This window comes from Hippichthys cyanospilos, chromosome 5 (assembly GCF_059441005.1).
Source record: "Hippichthys cyanospilos isolate Australia breed blue-spotted pipefish chromosome 5, RoL_Hcya_1.0, whole genome shotgun sequence".
Classification (NCBI taxonomy): Eukaryota; Metazoa; Chordata; class Actinopteri; order Syngnathiformes; family Syngnathidae; genus Hippichthys; species Hippichthys cyanospilos.
Window position 1 is genome coordinate 16,159,965 of NC_142373.1, and position 18,415 is coordinate 16,178,379.

The 18,415-nt window shown below is 39.4% G+C and overlaps 1 protein-coding gene across 2 annotated transcripts in view; it reads right to left on the bottom strand.

Annotated features, from left to right (window-relative positions):
• Nucleotides 1-8,057: 8,057 nt before the first annotated feature.
• Nucleotides 8,058-18,415, bottom strand: part of igsf3 (immunoglobulin superfamily, member 3) — a 122,233-nt gene continuing 111,875 nt past the window's right edge. For both annotated transcript variants that reach the window (XM_088414267.1, XM_088414266.1), the window contains exons 8-9: nt 14,552-14,992; nt 8,058-12,037 (exon numbers count right to left, since the gene is read on the bottom strand). In XM_088414267.1, the coding sequence (XP_088270393.1) occupies nt 11,787-12,037; nt 14,552-14,992 (692 nt within the window). In that variant the 3' untranslated portion in view covers nt 8,058-11,786. The remainder of the gene's footprint in view (nt 12,038-14,551; nt 14,993-18,415) is intronic.

The following is an 18,415-nucleotide window of genomic DNA, read 5'->3' on the forward strand; positions in this document are numbered from 1 at the left end:
TTTTCATGTGTGCGTTGTTTTTTTTTTTTTCCTTGTGGAATTTGACAGCAGTGTTTTAAATCCACAGCAAAGAAGCCATTCAAACAAAAACACAGCCCATTTGCATACAAGCGATGGCAAATTAGGGAGAAAAAAAAGGCATAATAGTCACAAGTTCCAAAGAAATATGACTTGAGAATTTTTTTTCTCCCTGCTGCATAAATGTAATAATTGGCTTTTTTCGCCCCTGCATAAATGTCATAATTGGCCTAATATATATATATATATATATATATATATATATATATATATATATATATATATATATATATATATATATATATATATACATGTATATATACATACATATATATATATATATATATATATATATATATATATATATATATATATATATATATCGATTCTCAGTTTCAATTTGGATTTTCTTCAAGTGCCAAACTTTTGAGCCTATATGAGCTTTGCGTGGTGCCTGTCAATGAGAATCACCGGCGACGCATTTCAAGCTGGCGCTCAATAATGCAACGAGGCTTCTGTGAGGCAAATCACAGACCTTTCAATTATTGATGCTTAAATCTTTTTTTTTCTTCTTGTCTTAGTCACATGCCATCAGCTGAAAGTGTTCCTCGTCATTACATATTTGTACGTTACGTTTGTGAATATTTCAAGTAGAATTGGCACGCCGGCGAGCGCGTGACTAATGCATGGCGATGCATGTTCGGAAAGCGCAGGCGGCGAAGCGGCCGTCGGCGCCTACACAAACTCCTTCCATCATTTACATGCATACGTCCGCTCGAGTTCAGCTAACATGGCTGCTTCCTTTCTTGATCGCTACTGACGCGCATGCAAATGTCAACAGCCCGACCGAGTCACACTTGGACCTGGGAGTCGCAGAAAAAAAAAAAATCCTGCTCGGCTGCCATGGCAACCGCATCCACAGTTTCCGTTTTTTGCACATACATCCAGCACTTTAATTTTCCACAGTCAATAAAGACACCAGCGAAGGTATAATGAAGCTTCATGAAGCACTTGTGATGTTTTTTCACCTCTCTAGATGGAATTGGTTTAAAGATAAAAACTAGCAAAGAGGAACTTTATTGAATTACAACTTTTAATCAAAAGTGCCCTCTGGAGGAATCAAAAATATCACAAGTGTTTCGTGAAGCTTCTATGTATTGAATTTTTCCTATGAAAGTTAAAAATGTTTCCAAATTAAAAAGTTTGGACAACTATAAAATTAAATCTTTTATGAGAATACCATTTAAAAAAAAAACAATCTGATTATATACGAGGCTAGCCAGAATTTTACAAGCATGAGATCTAATTTTCTTCAGGATCAAATCATAATTTGATGAGTCAGTCGTAATTTTTACAAGAATTAAGTTATTCCTTTACTGGAATAAAGCCACGAGACAACATTAGCCATCAAACTGTTGGAAAGCGGTTCCGCGCGGTTTAAGTGTGGATCTGGATCAGGGAATTTATTGTTTTTTGTCAAACAGGAAGTAGGCGGCGGCTTATGTTCAGCAACACAAATAGGACTACGCACAAATTTTTGACAGATTTTTTTCAAGAGTTTGGCAGAGGTCGTCAGAGGTCTACCCCCCAACCCCCCCAAAAAAAACCTCACATAAAGTAGGAGCCTTATTCCGTCACGTAACGGCGCTGCTAATGTCGGCGCACGGCCGCGCGGACGGATTTAGTGGCACGTCTCAATGCGTGTCACTTAATGGAGTCTGGCAGAGTGGGCCTCGCAAAAAAGAGCTGCCACACCAAGTTTGATGAGAAAGAGACACAGTGGAAAAGTTTGCTAATGACGCTCTCTGCTTAGCGCCATTATATTATGAATGATATTACTCCGACGACTCTCAGTTAGAGTGCCTTTACTGGAAAGAAATGTGCTTCCAAGCCAGAGACACAAGTATTGATTCTTCATGAGTCATACCACAGAAAAACTGGCAGAAAAACTTTTTTTTTTAAATCATTATAATCCATATTTTCTGTACAAAAGACAAAACTGTAAGTGCCTCTTTGTTAGAATGAAAAAATGACAAGTCTAATGAATAATACATAATACATGCAGTAATTATTGCGCCATCTTGCAATCGGGCGGGTTATCGTTAAACTCGATCTGTGATCGGGATCATTCCATACATATGTAGGTTCAATTTACTAACACCCACAAAAAAATTGAAAAATGGTATGGTGTCTTCGTAGTCTGTCACGTGATGATGAAACTTTTAAGACATAGCCATTAACTGCTCTCTACCGCCACCTACTGTCTTGATGTGAAACATAAGTCATCAGAGTTTGCTGTTTGCTGACATAGTTTTACTTCCGCTCAATGGAATGTTGCAAAAATTGCAAGAAAATCAATGTCATACATCCTAATAAAATGCATCTCAAAAATTGTAATCATAATGATTTGATATGGTCCAAAATTTGGACAATGGTTATTTTTGTACACAGAATCTCGCACGTCCAGCTGCAATCGCATAGAAATGTCAGAATTGTGCACTTTTAAATGTTAAATTTGTATTCATCTGCTGTAATTTTCAGCTCCCCAGTGTTTTTTTTAAATTTGTTTATGATACAAAAATATCAAAGGAATTTCCATAATTTTGAACATAATGCCACAAGGGTTAAACCCACTAATAATGGATTGCGACAGCCCCAAAACAGTCTGATCGTGTAAAGTCTAATAAATCTTATATAAACATTACTGTTGATATTTTTCTGTTGATATTATATAACAGAACACAGGTATGCAACAATAAATAAACAGGTTCTTGAAATAGATATACAACATTGGCCTATTTTAAGATGATATTATTTTTAAACTTGTTGAACTAGTGGCCTGGTAGTGTAATTACCAATTAAGTATGTACGATGTAACTGAGGTAAAAAAAAAAAAGCCTTAAAAAATAATGAACAATGAAAAAAGGTCTTCATTTCTTATTAAATGCATACACTGAATTACTTTTTTTTAAGTGTTAGAATTCATCTTTTATTGCGATTTTGTTGTGTCAAACAATGCAGAAGATGACGTCACTCGAATTTGATTGCGTCCCTCAGGATGCGCCGTTCTACGAAACGCCAGTGGCTCGTGTCCTCCTACATCAAGTCTTTGAATAATAAATCAATGGCGGCGAAAATCTCCTCGTGTGATCCCGAAAAACAAGCGAGTCCGTCGAACTTGCAAACGCACCAGCGCAATTGACCTGCGCAATCAAAGGCGATTCGCCAAATTACGAGCGCACTATAGAAAGGAGGCGGTTTGAAGTAGCGTGGCCTCCCAGGAGGAAAGACTCACTGCATCTTCGTCTTCTCTTTGCTCTCTGACACTTTTCGTTTCAATTCCCTCTCGCGTGCGTTCCCTTTCAGCCGTCTTCATTTCGTTCCGCCGTTCTATGAAATACGGGCTTCTCCAGCGCTAAAAGAACATCAGGCGAGTCTTTGCCTCGGCTTTCTCCGTCATAATTACTTGGACTCCCAGAGGAGGCGACGGGCCGCCGCCGCCGCCCTCGTTGTTGTCGCTTGTTGCGTATTAACCATCAAAATACCAGGCGCTCATAATTCACGACAAACGACCCGTTCTCTCGCCCCGAGGCCGAGAAATGGTGGAAGCGATGAAATCTGCCATGGATTGTGTAATTGTATGACAGCAGTGATTTTTGCAATGCCCCCCCCCCCTTTCTCAGGAAAGAGAAAACATTTCAACCCCCCCACTTGCAGCAGCGACTATAAATAAGATCATTATCAGTATATACTTCAAATTCTTTACAAAAGAAATGCGTTTTTTACAGGGTTACAAGTTAGTCTGAAGCAGAAAAAAAACTTAAAAAGTGCATCAGTGCCTGAAATTAAGAATCCATTTTGTATCTAAGCTAGAAAATCTTTTTGACCAACTTAACTGTTTGATGCTGAAAAAAAAATGCTGAATAGTAATTATTGTAAATTGATCAGGAACTTCAACACAGGAGCACCAATATCTTAAACATTTTAACTTGACGAAAAAGGTATAAAACATTGTGTTGATCGTTGTCTAAATCACATGTGATTTTGAAAGAACACGATGTCGACAGCAAGAAGTTTAATTCCTGCACAAACTTTGACAGCTGCACCACCTTGTGCCATTGTTGTGCAATTACACTATACACAAAAATAATGCCTGTTACCTGGGTTCGCATCACACCCCCCGCCCGTAGCTAACAGCTAACTGCTGAGGTGTAAATTGTGAAAAAAAAAAATGTGAATGATTGTAATCCAAAATGGAGGCTCCAAGTTGGAGCAAAGCCAAATATTGGACATCAGCCCTAATGTCGATCTGTACCCATTGTGAATCTCTTGGGGCGATCAAAGGATTTTAGCTGCGCTGGGCAGTAGCCCAACAATGCTAATGTTAATGTTCCGCTTTGTGTCAAATTACGCTTGTAAAATAAAATGCTCATCTGGCCAAGAGTTTTTGTCTGTTTATAGACTAATGATTTTGGTCCTATTCATGTTTTTTGTTGCTTCACAAAAATATTTCGAGGGCCGAATTGCACCTCCTTGCGGGCCGCATCCGGCCCGCGGCCCATACATTTAACAGTCAATTCTGAATAGTAAAACCTTTTCTTTGCTAACCAAAACAGCAGTATCTTTGAAGCTATATTTTCCTCGCTTGTACCGCAAATTGGTAGCCGGATGGCCAATGACGCAAGTGGACCGTAACTGCAGATGTTTTATGTAGCAATCAAAAATCCACAAAGTGATTTTTTTCTCCCTGTTTGTTTATCAAGTGACACCCCCCTCCTCCCCCCTCCTGAAAAAAAGCCTCATCTAAATAAATGACATTGTGCTCTCTGAGGTAATTTCACCTATTAGCTGCTATGGAGCCTTTGTGTGTCCTCAAAGCAAAAAGAACATTGAAAGCCTGGAAGTTAATTAGCTCTACAGCTCAATCGAGAGACTTCGGGGAACACAGGTGGGGTGGGGGGGTGAGGGGGGGGTAAATGTCACAACCTTGGCAGGTTAATCCCTCTCCGACGTACACACAAGCATATTTAGCGCTATCAATTATGAATGGAGAGAGAGTGTTTTAGTTTGTTGGTAAATGTTGCATGTTTGTGCATGTTTTGAATGCATAAAAGATGCTGGGAGACCATTGATGTTTTTTGTTGTTGTTTGAAAGTCAGACGCAGCTGAGAGCAAAGCTGGAGCGCTCTGGTTTTTTTTTTTTTTTTTTTTTTTTGGGGGGGGGGGTTCGACTGAAAGTGCGCATTTTTGGAAGAGGCTGACGATGTGGGGGATTTTGTTGATGCAATAAGTGGAGATGTGGGGAATAGCTTTGACCTTGGGATACGCCGGCTCCGTTTTGCTAGTCCTGATTGGGAAATGCATGACAATACAATACAAGGTGGTTATTCTGTTGGCTTGGGCTAAAATAAGTTCAAAAATTGAATTTTCATATTTTAGGGTGACAATTGGGCTGTAATTACAATGGTCAATAATTATATTAAATTTTAATTGCATGAATATAATGTTTGTACTGTAATGTAATGAAAATCCATTTCAATTCACTTGAAATTCAATAACTATATTTTTTTAAGTTTCAAAACATGGAAAAAAAAGATGTAACTAAGTCATTGATTTCTTTGGCTAATGAAATACAAAATGGCTTACTTTCCATAATTGTGAAGGAAAATTATTACTTTAGGGTTACTAATTGATTACTTTAGGTAATCAAAGGAATTGAATACTTTATGAAATGAAGTACTAATTGCGAATGATTACTTTCAGTAATCTTCAGTAATCAACCGCTGAAGAAATCAATTACTCTAGGTTTACTAATTGATTATTTTAGGTACTGAAGCAATTAACCCAAAAGTAATTGACTTTAGAAATTGAGTAACTACATTAGGTGAATAAGTGCTACAGTAATTGTTTAATTTAGGTAATCAAGTCGATAAGTAATTGAACAATTTAGTTAACCAAGTCATGAATTTCTTTAGCTAATTAAGTACGAAATTGATTACTTTCAGAACTAAACTGGTTAAGAAATTGATGACTTTAGGTACAAAAGCAATCGATTGCTAACCCGAAAGTGATTGACTTTAGTATGAAATGATGAAAGAAACTAAGTACTTTAGGTGATCAATTAGGTACTAAAGTAATGAACTACTCGATGCTTGGTAATTGATTACTTTAGGTACTAAAATATGAAATGTCATCAATCGCTTTAGGTACTTAAGTACTAATTGTCTCCAAAGTGGAGACAATTAGGTACCATGCTGAATAATTTTTCACTTAATAAATTTAACATTATTGTTGATCATCGGTACAAAGTGGAGCTCTGTATATGTGTATTTGGGGTGAGGTGTTTATTTGATTTTTTTTTTGTAAAAAGGGATTAATCAAAGGATGTAATTTATTATCGTGGCATCAAAGGGTGGCATTAGTCACATTTATTGAGGTTATTTGAGGCGAGGCATTTAACAATCTTTAACAATTTTTGTCACGCTTTAATGGGAGATGTTGGCCAATGTTTATTTATAGAGTGCTTTCACAACAGCTTGTAACAAAGCACTTTACGCGACATATAAAAAAACATCAATAATATTATAGCGGAACACATAACTCTTGACATTACATCAAATATAAAATTGAGGGATGTTGACGTTTATTCAAGGTGAGGCATTATTTGCTGGAGTTCATGTCCATTTACAGAGATTGAGTTAGACTGATTGCTTCAGTGGAGACACGCAGGCTTTAATTTGAGGCGAGGCATTTATTCCCTTTGGTAAGAAAAAAAAGAAAAAAAATGAATGTTGATTACTTACATGCAAATTTATCCTCTGTCAGTAGATATTTGACAACGGACTTTTCATTTCAGTTACAAGGCCGTGGCTCTGTAAAAGTGGAAAAAAAGGACAATTTCCGCCATGTTAATTGCAAAGTATTGTGGGAAATATTAAAAAATATTAATATTAAAGCGTCCGGAAGTAATTCATAGTTGAAAAAATGACTGTCACAACATTTGTCACAGAGGTAGAGGCAGAAGAAGCCTGTTGCTCTCTTGGATGGTTATTTGAGGTGAGGCATTTATTTGTTCAAGTCGCTCCATGGCGCCGAGGCATTTAATAGTGGCGCAGAAGACAATGCTACTGCAAGATGAGGCTCTACGCTCTCATGTCCGCCTTAAGACAACAGAAGAAAAAAGTGGGGCACAATGACAAAGAAAAAAAGCACTCAATTCTTTCTTTTTTTCTCATATGGCGCTGGCTTACAGTCAGGCAGGCATTAAATGTGCCTGCTAGCATAAAAACGTGCAGCTTCCTTTTTTTTTTTTTTTTTTTGCGTGTCAGGAGCTGCTCTAAATATTGAGCAGAGCCTCAACGCTGCAACCGGAACAAGCGCGCTATGATTTATCAAAGCATATCTTTATGATTGATGTTGCAGCGCCTGCTATTTTCCTCTTGTGTCAGTGTGATGTATGAACAGGTGCTGCTCGTTTGCTCTGGGCTTTAGTATGACTTATTAACAACAAATAATAAAAAAAAAACACCACAACAAAAGACACACATAGAAGAAAGCAAAAAGGCAAAGTATGGACGATTAACTCATCCAACTGTACGAGTTGGAATTGTATTTTTTCAAAAATTTTCAAGTGCTGGGCTAAGCGATGCTCTAAAAATGGCCAAACTAAACAAATAATCAATTACTTTGGACATTAAAATCGTATCTAAAGTAAATGTAATGCCAACCGCGGCCAGAAGCGGCGCTAAAAAACAAAGATCTAGCCGAACAAAGCACAAATGAATGAACTGGGATAGCATCAACTAAATCAGTTCCAAAAGATATTTTTTACCAGGTACCAGTAGATCCTCGGACCGGCGGTTGGGGACCTCTGCATTAGAGGACACCCTGGTCTTTCAAATGATGTCTCATGCGCTTGGGCTGAATGCAATTCACTAAGCTCTCTGGCTGAGACAAAATGGACACAACAGTGGACACAAAAAGGCTAGATTTCAAGAGGATCTGAAAACAAACTACCCAGGAAGGAAAAAAGTCAACGATGTCTGTTAAGTACTTTTATTGCAATAAACCGACGATAGCAAAGTGTCTTTTTAATGGTCACAATGGATGGAAAATATTGGACAGAGGAACAGAATTTTATATTAAAAAAAAAAAAAAGACAAAAAAAGCGATATAAAAATACATCACCGAGCATGAACTGAAAAGCACCACAAACTATTTTGAACAGCTAAATGTGGAGCCGGCAAACAGCGGACACATGCAGCCCTCACAAAGGCAGCTACGACTCGTCCTCGTCAACGTTCAGAATAGGATTACTACTACAAAAAAACAAAAAAACAAAAAAAACACACACGTCTGTACAGCTCCCTCGATGGTGGCGCTCCTTCGTTTCCTGGCCACGGGGACAAAATGGCATCAAATGCAAGCAATTGGGCAACAAGAATACACAAAAGAATTTCACAGAAATTTAATGAAAAAATGTTCCTAAGCACCTTGCAAAACCCCGCGTGGGAATCAACGCTCATTAAAACCCGTCTGTTTTTGTCTTGTATAATAAACATCGTACATACATGATGGGTGCGTGTCAAAAAATCTGCTTTGATTTCATGAATGGAGCTTACTTCAGGGAATTGGGGATTTTTGATTGGATGTCAAGCTGCCACTGTGGAGCCTTGAGACATCATGTTAAAGTTATAAAGTTAGACGGGATGATTTAAAAAAAAAAAAAAAAAAAAATTACAGTATGCCTCACCAGCCGGTCCATTTTGCGTGAACACCGGCATTAAAGTGATGATCATATTGAGATTTTTGGTCCTGTGCTAAAATCACCATCATCAAAAGAATTAGTAGGATTTGGTACAAAAGTTGAGAATTTCAGTTTATCTCATCAATCCAAAATGTGTAAGCGCCAAAGAGAACAGACAAAAAATAAGAAAAAAGTAGTTTTACAACAATACTTACCATATTTTCCGTACTATAAGGTGCACCTAAAAGCCTTCAAATTTCTACATCCCCATTTCAGTTATAAATGTAGTTTTTACAATACATTTTATATTTTTTAACACCCTGTTTGAAATTTTGATTGAGAAATCATTTTTATTTCTGATCGAAAGGTTTGACAGCTGATTGTTTTGTTGACATTCCCTTTAGCGCGGCTCCCTCTAGTGGATGCATAACACAACCCCAGCCACTAGTTCTATTCTATGCGTCTTATAATGTGGTGCGCCCAATAGATGAAAAGGACTTTTAAAATAGGCCATTCATTGAAGATGCGCTTTATAATCCGGTGCACCTTATTGTGTAGAAAATGTGGTATTTAAATAACAAACAAACATTGAAATATGGCATTTTATTATAATTACTCACAATTTCAGGTGTACCAGTGTCTAAAAAGCAAAGTGCGGGGAGTCTCTGTTGCTGAAATGCAAGGGTGAATGCAGAATCAAGGTCACAAAAAATATTCACGCTGTACTTCCTTTTTGTAGCATTCTACTTCTTTATTGACAATCGCGCCATGATTTTGTGGTTCAACACAAAACAGAGAAGATTATAAGGAATGTGACACCCCAAAACCCAATAAAAGTCTTGAGAGCTGTAGCGTAATTGACAAAATTGCAGCGCCAACTTTCCGTACCATTTCCTACTAAATTCTGAGACAACATTGTACACGATTGTGAGCCAAATTTCCAAATGTTCTATTTATTCACACAATGTACATTGAGACATCCATGCTTTTCATTGGACACGGGGTCCTCAGTTTTATGACACACTGAAGTTCTATCAAAGAACTATCTTCATTCATTTGTCTAGACCATCTGTGTCCAAACTACGGCCCGGGGGCCATCTGTGGCCCCCCATTCTTTTTCCACTGGCCCAGAAATGTGCTAAAAATTGAGTGTGACACAGCCAATAAAGCAAGCTAAAAATGTGTATGGCTGGACGTGATGTTTGTGGTGATTATAAAAAGTCTACACACCCCAGTTTTAATGACGGATAAAATTTGATCATCTCGTTCGATTAATCGATAGAACATCCAAAAGAATAATTGATTCCAAAAATATTCAATGGGGGCAGCCGTCGTATAATCGCTTGCGTGATTGTTTTAATGCGTTTACTAAATTAAAAACGAAGAATTTGAGTGGCCCTTGTACACCCCTGGTCTAGACCATAAATATAAAACCTGAAGTACATTTTCTTACTAGTTCATGGTGAGCTGCTCGTAACCGCGCATGTATACCGAGAGGACCCCTTACTAGCAAACTTTTTTGTAGTTGTTGTCTGTGAGTGAGGAGGAAAAAGGGGGCGGGGCTTAGCGGTAACGCTCAGGAAGTCCAGCGGCGCTCTGTCACACAAACACGACGCTCAGGAGGGTTCCAAGTTTACAAAACATCTAAAATGTCTCCTGCGGTATTGTCATGCAATATACATGTTGACAAGACTGAGACGACAAAATTGTAAGGGGGAGGGAGGGAGGGAGGGGGGGGTTCTACTTCTAACCCCCCTCCTCTTCATTTTAGGTCCAGTCTTGGCAGTGAAAGGGTGCAAGGCTCAGTCTTTTCTGTCTCTTGCATTTTAAGGGACGGTGATGCAATTTTCCCCTTCTGCCTCATGTCACGAGGCCTTTTGAGCCACCGTTGAAGAAAAAAAAAAAAAAAAATCCTTCTGAGGCAAAGTGTCACAAAATAAACTTGGAAGTGAGCAAGAAGCATATTTTTTTTTGTGTAATTTTCTGATAGTTGAACACGTAAAGCCACGAGTCGTTTTGCGTTTGAACACGGACTCACCCCCCAAATTCATTTGGTAGGAAACGGAGCATCTCCTTTTCGCTTTTGCTTGGCGCAGTTGCCAGGCAACCGGGCAGCAGAAAATTCCAAAGCAAAAACAACAACAAAAAAAGCTATGCCAACAAGTACAAAACAATAAATAGAAAACTCTTTAAAACAAACACGTCATTTTTTTCTTCACCATCCACGTGTATGAATGTGTATCTTACATTATCTACACACTACTCCCATTCAGACGGATGTGAGATTTTTTTTCCCCGCCTTATTTAAAAAGTCTTTTCCACGCATATCTTTGAAAAACAAAAACACGGATCAAATTGAAAGGAAATGTGCCGGGTGTTAATTTAAGCCCCGCAATCCCGCCGTGTGATTTTCAATTGAAATGAGAGTTTGGAAACATCCGCAGCAGGGGGTAAGCGGCCGCGTTTATTTGCCGCCTTAGGACCAATCAGCTTTGCCGAGCGCAGACCGGGAATAAGGAGGTCTTGGCAAATCATGTAGAAGATCCTCGGCAGGACGGTTTTTGTGTTTGTGCGTGTGGCAGTGGTGCTCGGGGGCTTACTTGAGCGGGCCAAATTCTTCGCGGGGCCAGGTGGACTTTCCTTTGTGTCTCGGCGAGGCTGCCAAGTCGCCGGCTACGGAGTCAGTGGGTTAGGCGCATCGCCATGGCAACCAACTTAGTAGGCCAGGCTGCTCTTGCACGGGGATTGTCGGGTGGGAAGGGAAGGGGCGGGGCACCCAATCAACGCCGGGAGAGCCTCCCGTTAGAAAATGTGCCCATTTTGTTTGTTCTCCTGCAAAATCGAGCGATATTTAGGGTAATTGGTTCAAACGCAGCACCGAGACACAAAAACCAGAACGCCGCTCACGCAAACACTCTCACAAAACCCAAACAAACAAACAAACAAAAAACGGGCAGCCGATCTACTGATGGATCAAGACAGCAAGTGAATGAAAGGAAATCCCGGAAGCGGATTCCTGATCCTAGTCCACGGAGCCGGGGTGCAGGCTGAGTGCAGGGGGGTCCAGGCAGGTTGGAGAGTAGCTGAGGTGCGGTTCCTTTATCCACAGGAGGGGGGCGCCGTTCTTGCCCTCTTGGCTCTTGCTGTTGTTGCGGCTCTTGAAACGCACCAGCAGCAGGGCGATGAGGAGGATGCCGAAGATGGGGAACGGGTAGAAAAAAACAAAGTAGAAGAGTGCGTCGTTGGAGCACACCACCGACTTGACGGTGGACTCTGTGGACGGACACACCAGAACATTTCAGACGTGGAAAACATGGCTTTTTTTCTTTATGTGTAAAACTCCATAGAGATCAAAAATGAAAGACAAACATGTATCAATGCATTCAATTCAATGTTTGTTTGAGTGTGGGGCATAGGCAAAAATATCCAGATTAATGTACAGGGAATATAAAAACTCACAAACACCCGCATGAAAGATTTTTGTAAATGGAAATCCAGATAGTATGGAAAATGTGAATTTAAATCTAACTATGACCTACAGTCTCACAAAAAAAGTATATGTATGTTCAAGGTAAAAAAAAGTTGCACAAGTGTACACACCCTCAAAACTGGGTTGCGGTTTTTTTCAGAAATACTCAACCACAGTCAAACTCAAGTGACATTAAGAAACCTCAGCTGTTTAGCGCATGATAAAACATTGGATTTTCGATATGTCCAAAATTGACAAGATTTCCATTTTTGAATGGCAGTAAATGAGCCCGACATGGGCTAAATTTGACACCTATAGGGTGTACCTCTCGACCTCCCGTTTGCAAGCATTTAGAAGGGTTGGTAGTGTGGCATATTGGAAGTCATCATGTTTAGACAATATTTTGTATCTGTTTCCTTTGATATCACACATCAAAAACATTAAATAGCCCAAGTTGGGTCAAAATTTCCCCCAGGAGTTAAATGAGAGGTGTGTCCTGATTCCCATTTAACATGAGTCCAGATGTGATTGGTGAATACGGATTGCATACATGCTGGTCTTGGGGGAGTGTACACTTATCCAACCACATGATTGCAATTGTTTTTGTTTTCCTCTCAAAATAGTAAATAATCATTTGAGTTATACAGGTTACATTAAAAGTAAAAAGAAATGCCAAACATTTACATGGGTACTAAAAACATCATTTCTACTAAAATAATGAGGCAACTCTTGAAATGTCTTTTTGACTGTCTTTAGAGAGAAAAAGCGCAAGAACCACATCAAACGACGTGTGATTTCACGTCTTTATATTTATCATCTGAAAAAAAAGGATTTTGTCTGTTGAAGCATGTGTACATCCAGCCATAGAAGTCAAGATATACATTTTGAGCAGATCAAACGGACAGTGGACTAACACAAGCTCCGCATAATGTTTGATGTTTGAAACAGGCTGAGACAAGTCGGCCGACCAAGATCAGCATGGCCAATGCGGCATCTTTCAAAATGTCCATCGGAAACGGACGAACAGTAAAAATTGCAATTTATAATGAGCCTTCTGTGATAATTGAGAATCATGCTAAACGTCTCTTGAGTCTTGGGCTCAGGAATTTGCAATCTGGGACTACGAGACAAATGGTGTCAGAAGTGGGGTGCACGGCCATCTGTGCGTGCCCAGTTTGAAGGACGCTTTGGATGTCCCATTTGCAATTGACCCCGGAGATGGCTGAAGCATTAGGATGATTGCAACGGGGCACCTGCCAAAGCGTCACGGTCACTGTACAGGTTTTTCTTCCCAATAGACCTGCCTTGAAATTCGGTTATTAAATGGTGTCTGAAGTGGGATGCTGATTTATAAGGTTGTCCGTCATGAAAGGTGCCCTGACCGCACTTGTACGGGCTTTGGACCCAAAAGAAGAGGGCCCAAATTCAGATAAAATTTGGGCAGTTTGCTTGTCAAGAAGACAAACAGGAAGTGCTTGACCTCATGGTAGCTAGCAGGCAGCTCCACTCTCACGTTTACTTATGAAATATAGGCAAAAATTCTAACCAGTTGGCTTGTCAAGAAGAATAATAACAGGAAGTACTTGACCTCATGGTAGCTGGCAGACACAAATTGTGCCCAGTTCGCTTGTCAAGAGGAAGAAAAAGAAAAGGAAGTGCTTGACCTCATGGCAGCGAGCAGGCACAAATTGTGCTCAGTTTGCTTGTCAAGAAGAAGAAGAAGAAGAACAGGAAGTACTTGACTTGATGGTAGCTTGCAGGCACAAATTATGTTCAGTTTGTTTGTCAAGAGGAAGAAGAAGAACAGGAAGTGATTGACCTCATGGTAGTTGGCAGGTACGAATTGTGCCCAGTTTGCTCGTCAAAAAGAGCAACAGGAAGTGCTTGACCTCATGGCAGCTAGCAGGCAGTTCCACTCTCAAATTTAGTCATGGAATATTGCTGAAGCATTGCTTGCGCACTAATGCTATTTGTGATTGCTACTGGTTAGCATTGGTAAATTTTGTTCCCTAAAAATTCTTGTCAATAGAATAAATAATGAGTTGTTATATCCACTCCAATTCATGCTAAAACTCAATAGATTATGCAAAAGAAAAAAAAATCACTTTCAACAGTGGATTTAAAAAAAAAATACTTGAGAACTTAATTATTGGATTAAATAAATTATTGTCATTATGTTATAAAAAAAACAAAGAACAAAGGGCTATCAATTCATTCAATTCTGGCAGAGTTGACCTGAGTTTTTGACAGCTAGATACATCAATGGCAGCGAATGAGTAAAAATATCGACTACACACACAAAAACAGGAAGCGCTCACCTTGTTGCAGTACATTGACAGTAATGAGGCCGGAGTTGTTAGTGGCCAAGCGGTACCAAGCGTTGCGAGGGTTAAGCAGCCACTCCTCCACGTGGCAGTAGTAGCGCCCCCTGTCGCTCGGCCGGGCTCCCTGAATGGTCAAGCTGTACTGGTCCAAGGCGCTTCTCTCAAACTGCAGGCGGGAGTCGGGCCCCGCCTCCTCCCTGGGGCTGCAGTTGCCGTTCCCAAAGATGGCGTCGTGCCCGATGGAGAAGACGCACTCCCGCCCTTCTTCCGCCGGCAGCGTTTCGTCGTCCTCGTCCTCGGGCCGCTCCACGTACCAGGACACGGAGAAGCGCGAGTCTCGGGAAGACTGCGAGGGGATGCTGCAGCCCAGGCGGATCGAGCCGGACTCGGGTACAGTCACGTTTGACTCCGTTTCCTCTACCTGGAGGCGGGCCTCTGGGATAAAACACATGATATTTGATCAGTGTTTTTGAGGGTACTGCCTATTACCCACAATGCACTTTTTGAATTGCTTGTACAAATAAACGGTCGATTGCAAAATTAAACATTCTGACCCATTTGGGAAAACCGGTTCAAGTATTAACCAAATGTTAAACAGAGCTTCGGTTTTTGCAACAATTAGTTTCCGCTAAGCTTCTTTCCAGATTTAGCCTCTAATAACCACAGACTGTCCAGTTAAACACATGGCGAAGAAAAAAAAGTCCCCTATCTTCAATACAAGAGTATTACCAAATAGCCACTGATTAAAACTGAATTGGCAAACGAAAATGACGCTTCAAAATTGATACTTTCACCGTCCCCTCTAAAACATGAATATGATTTTATCTAGCAAGCTAGCATAGGTAGCTCGAAATTAGCTTAAGCTAAGCTTCCTCCCAGTTTTAGCCAACAGACTGCTCAATTAAACACTCTGTAAAGTTAAAAAAGTATCTCCTAAATTCAGTACAAGGGTGTTACCAAATGTGGCAAATGCAAATAATTAAAAAAAAAAAACTGGCCATACATAAGGCTGTATATCTTCAACTGGCTATCTACAAAGTGGGACACTACTTCATCTAGCTATATCTCACAAGCTAACAAACGCAGACATTGCTACTTTGCTAACTGCATGTTATAATATCTGAAAACTAAACTGAACAAAAAAAGGCAGCTAAAAAGCTTCAGATGGCTATAATATAAATACCATCTGATCGTTGTTGTGCTAGCTATGCTTTGACAAGAACTATTAGCTACATGCTAGCTCGCAAGCTATGCAATTAGCCTAAGGTAAGATTCTTTCTGGATTTAGCCTCTAATAACAAGCAGACAATAAAGAAAAATGTCTCATTAATTCAACAAGTCTAGAATGACCAAATATGCCAAACAACTTTAAAAACCATGCTACAAAAAATTGTAAGGGCAGCCAAGCTACAGCTGTAGAAGTGTCGCAGAATTTGGAAACAGGGTGAATGTTTTGAAAGAAAGAAGTGACAAAAATATCGCGCAATACCACACAAACGCGGGGGCAATTACGACACCATAAAACAGGAACGAGCAACTTATTGCCGAGTAGCTTTAGCTCAGCTTATGCAAATTCATCACGCCCTTTATTATTTCCTGTGGGTAAAATGTTGAAATCGATCTGAGAAATTCTCCCTCCGATGATGAATAAAGTATATGCGACATATTTTTATTAAACATACTCATTAATTAGAGATAAACTAACCAACAAATCAGCCACAATACCAGAGGATCAAAGCTGCATAGACAAATCAATGTCATTGATGTTTATGATCCATGTTTAACATCATGTCGACGTTAATGTTTTGCATTATGTATATGGGACCGTCTACATACTTCTGATGTCAGGGTAACTCATAAATAAATCCAAGCAAGCAAGTATTGACTGACAGACAAAATTACATTCCCATAATGAAAGCAAACACATATTTAGCAAATATAAGGTTGTATATACGATAATATATTCCCATAGGGTTGCAACTGTGTAGCAGCTGGAGGCCAATTAGTTTTAGCGGTGTTGACTTCACATAAATCACTTTTTTTTTTTTTGGTTTCGTTATATTTTCTTACCCCTCGCCGTCTTTACTTTCTTTCTAATGCCGTATTGATGATTACATTATAAACAGGACACCTAGAAATAAAAGTTCTGCGAGTCCAAATAAAAAGTCTTTGGAATATATTCACAAAGGAAACATTTATTATTTATTTGGAGGCTTTTGTTTTTGGGAGGCTTTTGTTGGTAATAGGTGAAAAAAATAAATAAATAGGTACATTAATTTTTTTTTTTTTTCAATCATGCCCTGAGGGACATCATCTTACTTTGGGGCTGGCAAGGCATGAATACATGATGCGTTTGAGTGCTTTTGGATGCTTCTTGGGAAGGAGTGACCTGATGAGAGCGCTTCCGTGTGGTGCCTGACAGCTGTCGTGGCTTCAAAACATTCGGTGGCAGCTGATCTCTTCGGCGGGTTTGACTGCTTGTCGGGATATTGAGCTGCTTGTTATCAGCGCTACTGGCTGGCTGCTATTAGCGGCCAGGCAAGAGCAGGAAATGAGATGAGGGTTTTTACAGTGTGCATGCCAAGGAGGTCCAAATTGGACGGAAAGGCAGGTGGGCAGCACGGGTCGGGAGGTTTTGCTACTGTGGTGTGATCCTGACAGAGCACTTTTACTCGGCGCAAAGCACGGTAGTTCCCAAAGGAGCTTTTCCACTTATTTCTCAGTGAATCTTACACAATGAAGCGACGCATGTTGTGAACATTTTTGAAGGCTTTGTATACAATGTGAAACTAAATAAGATTTTCTCGGATCCACTGGAAAATACATTAGGTACACTTCTTTTGGCGCAGTTTTTTCTCATGATTTGAGCCCTAAAGCTCCAGTGCGGCTTATCTGCACTTTTTTTTTTATTAGCCACCAGGGGGCAATCCACCAGTAAAGCAAATGTGTGTATCAAGTTTGGGCTGCACAATTAATCAAATTTTAATCACAATATTAATTAAGCTGAGCCTTGGCAATATTTACATTTAAAAAAAAAAAACGACAAATCAAGCACTTTGCCATCCTACCACCAGGGGGCAATGTTTCCCACATGTTTGCGTAACAGAAGTCTCTGCTTTTCTCACCCTAAGATATCATTTACTAGTGTGAAATGGCGTTGAGTTTCTCACTTGATTCCTAATGAAGACTGTGCTAGCTGTCAATTGAGACCTATTTTGAAAAACCCGGTAAAAAATTGGAATAAATTATTTCTGAAATGACTGAAAATTACATTTTGACTGCTAATTGATTAAAATATGCTTCAAAAACAATTCTTTTTTTTTTTCATTGGTTTGCACTCAGCAAGTAAGTTTGCTGTGTTGCCCTGTGTGCCAAGTTTTTGCAATGTCTTGGGTGAATTTGTTTCAATTAATATTTACTTTAAATAACATGATTACTATTTCTAAGTATCAAGCCTTGAAGCCTTGTTTATATACTGTTTGTTTAAAAACAGGCAATAAATAGAAATGTTTGACCAAACATGATGAATAATCGTCATTAATAATCATGATTTCAATATTGACCAAAATAATCATGCAGCCCTACGGTGAACAGATCAACACATATGCTTTGCCGGTGGATTGAGTCTTGACGGCTAGCAAAAAATTAAACAAAGAAATAAAAAAAACAGATGATAAGCCGCATGAGAAAAAAGTCATGGCTTACAATATTAAATCTAAAATAATCTACAATACAAGGAATCAAAAATACAAAAAAAAAAGAATTGAACCTTTTAATTGTCTTTTGCGTAAAAATGGATTCTACGAGCGAAAAAAATGTAGCATAGTGGAAGAGAACTCTTGGCCCACTTAGACATCC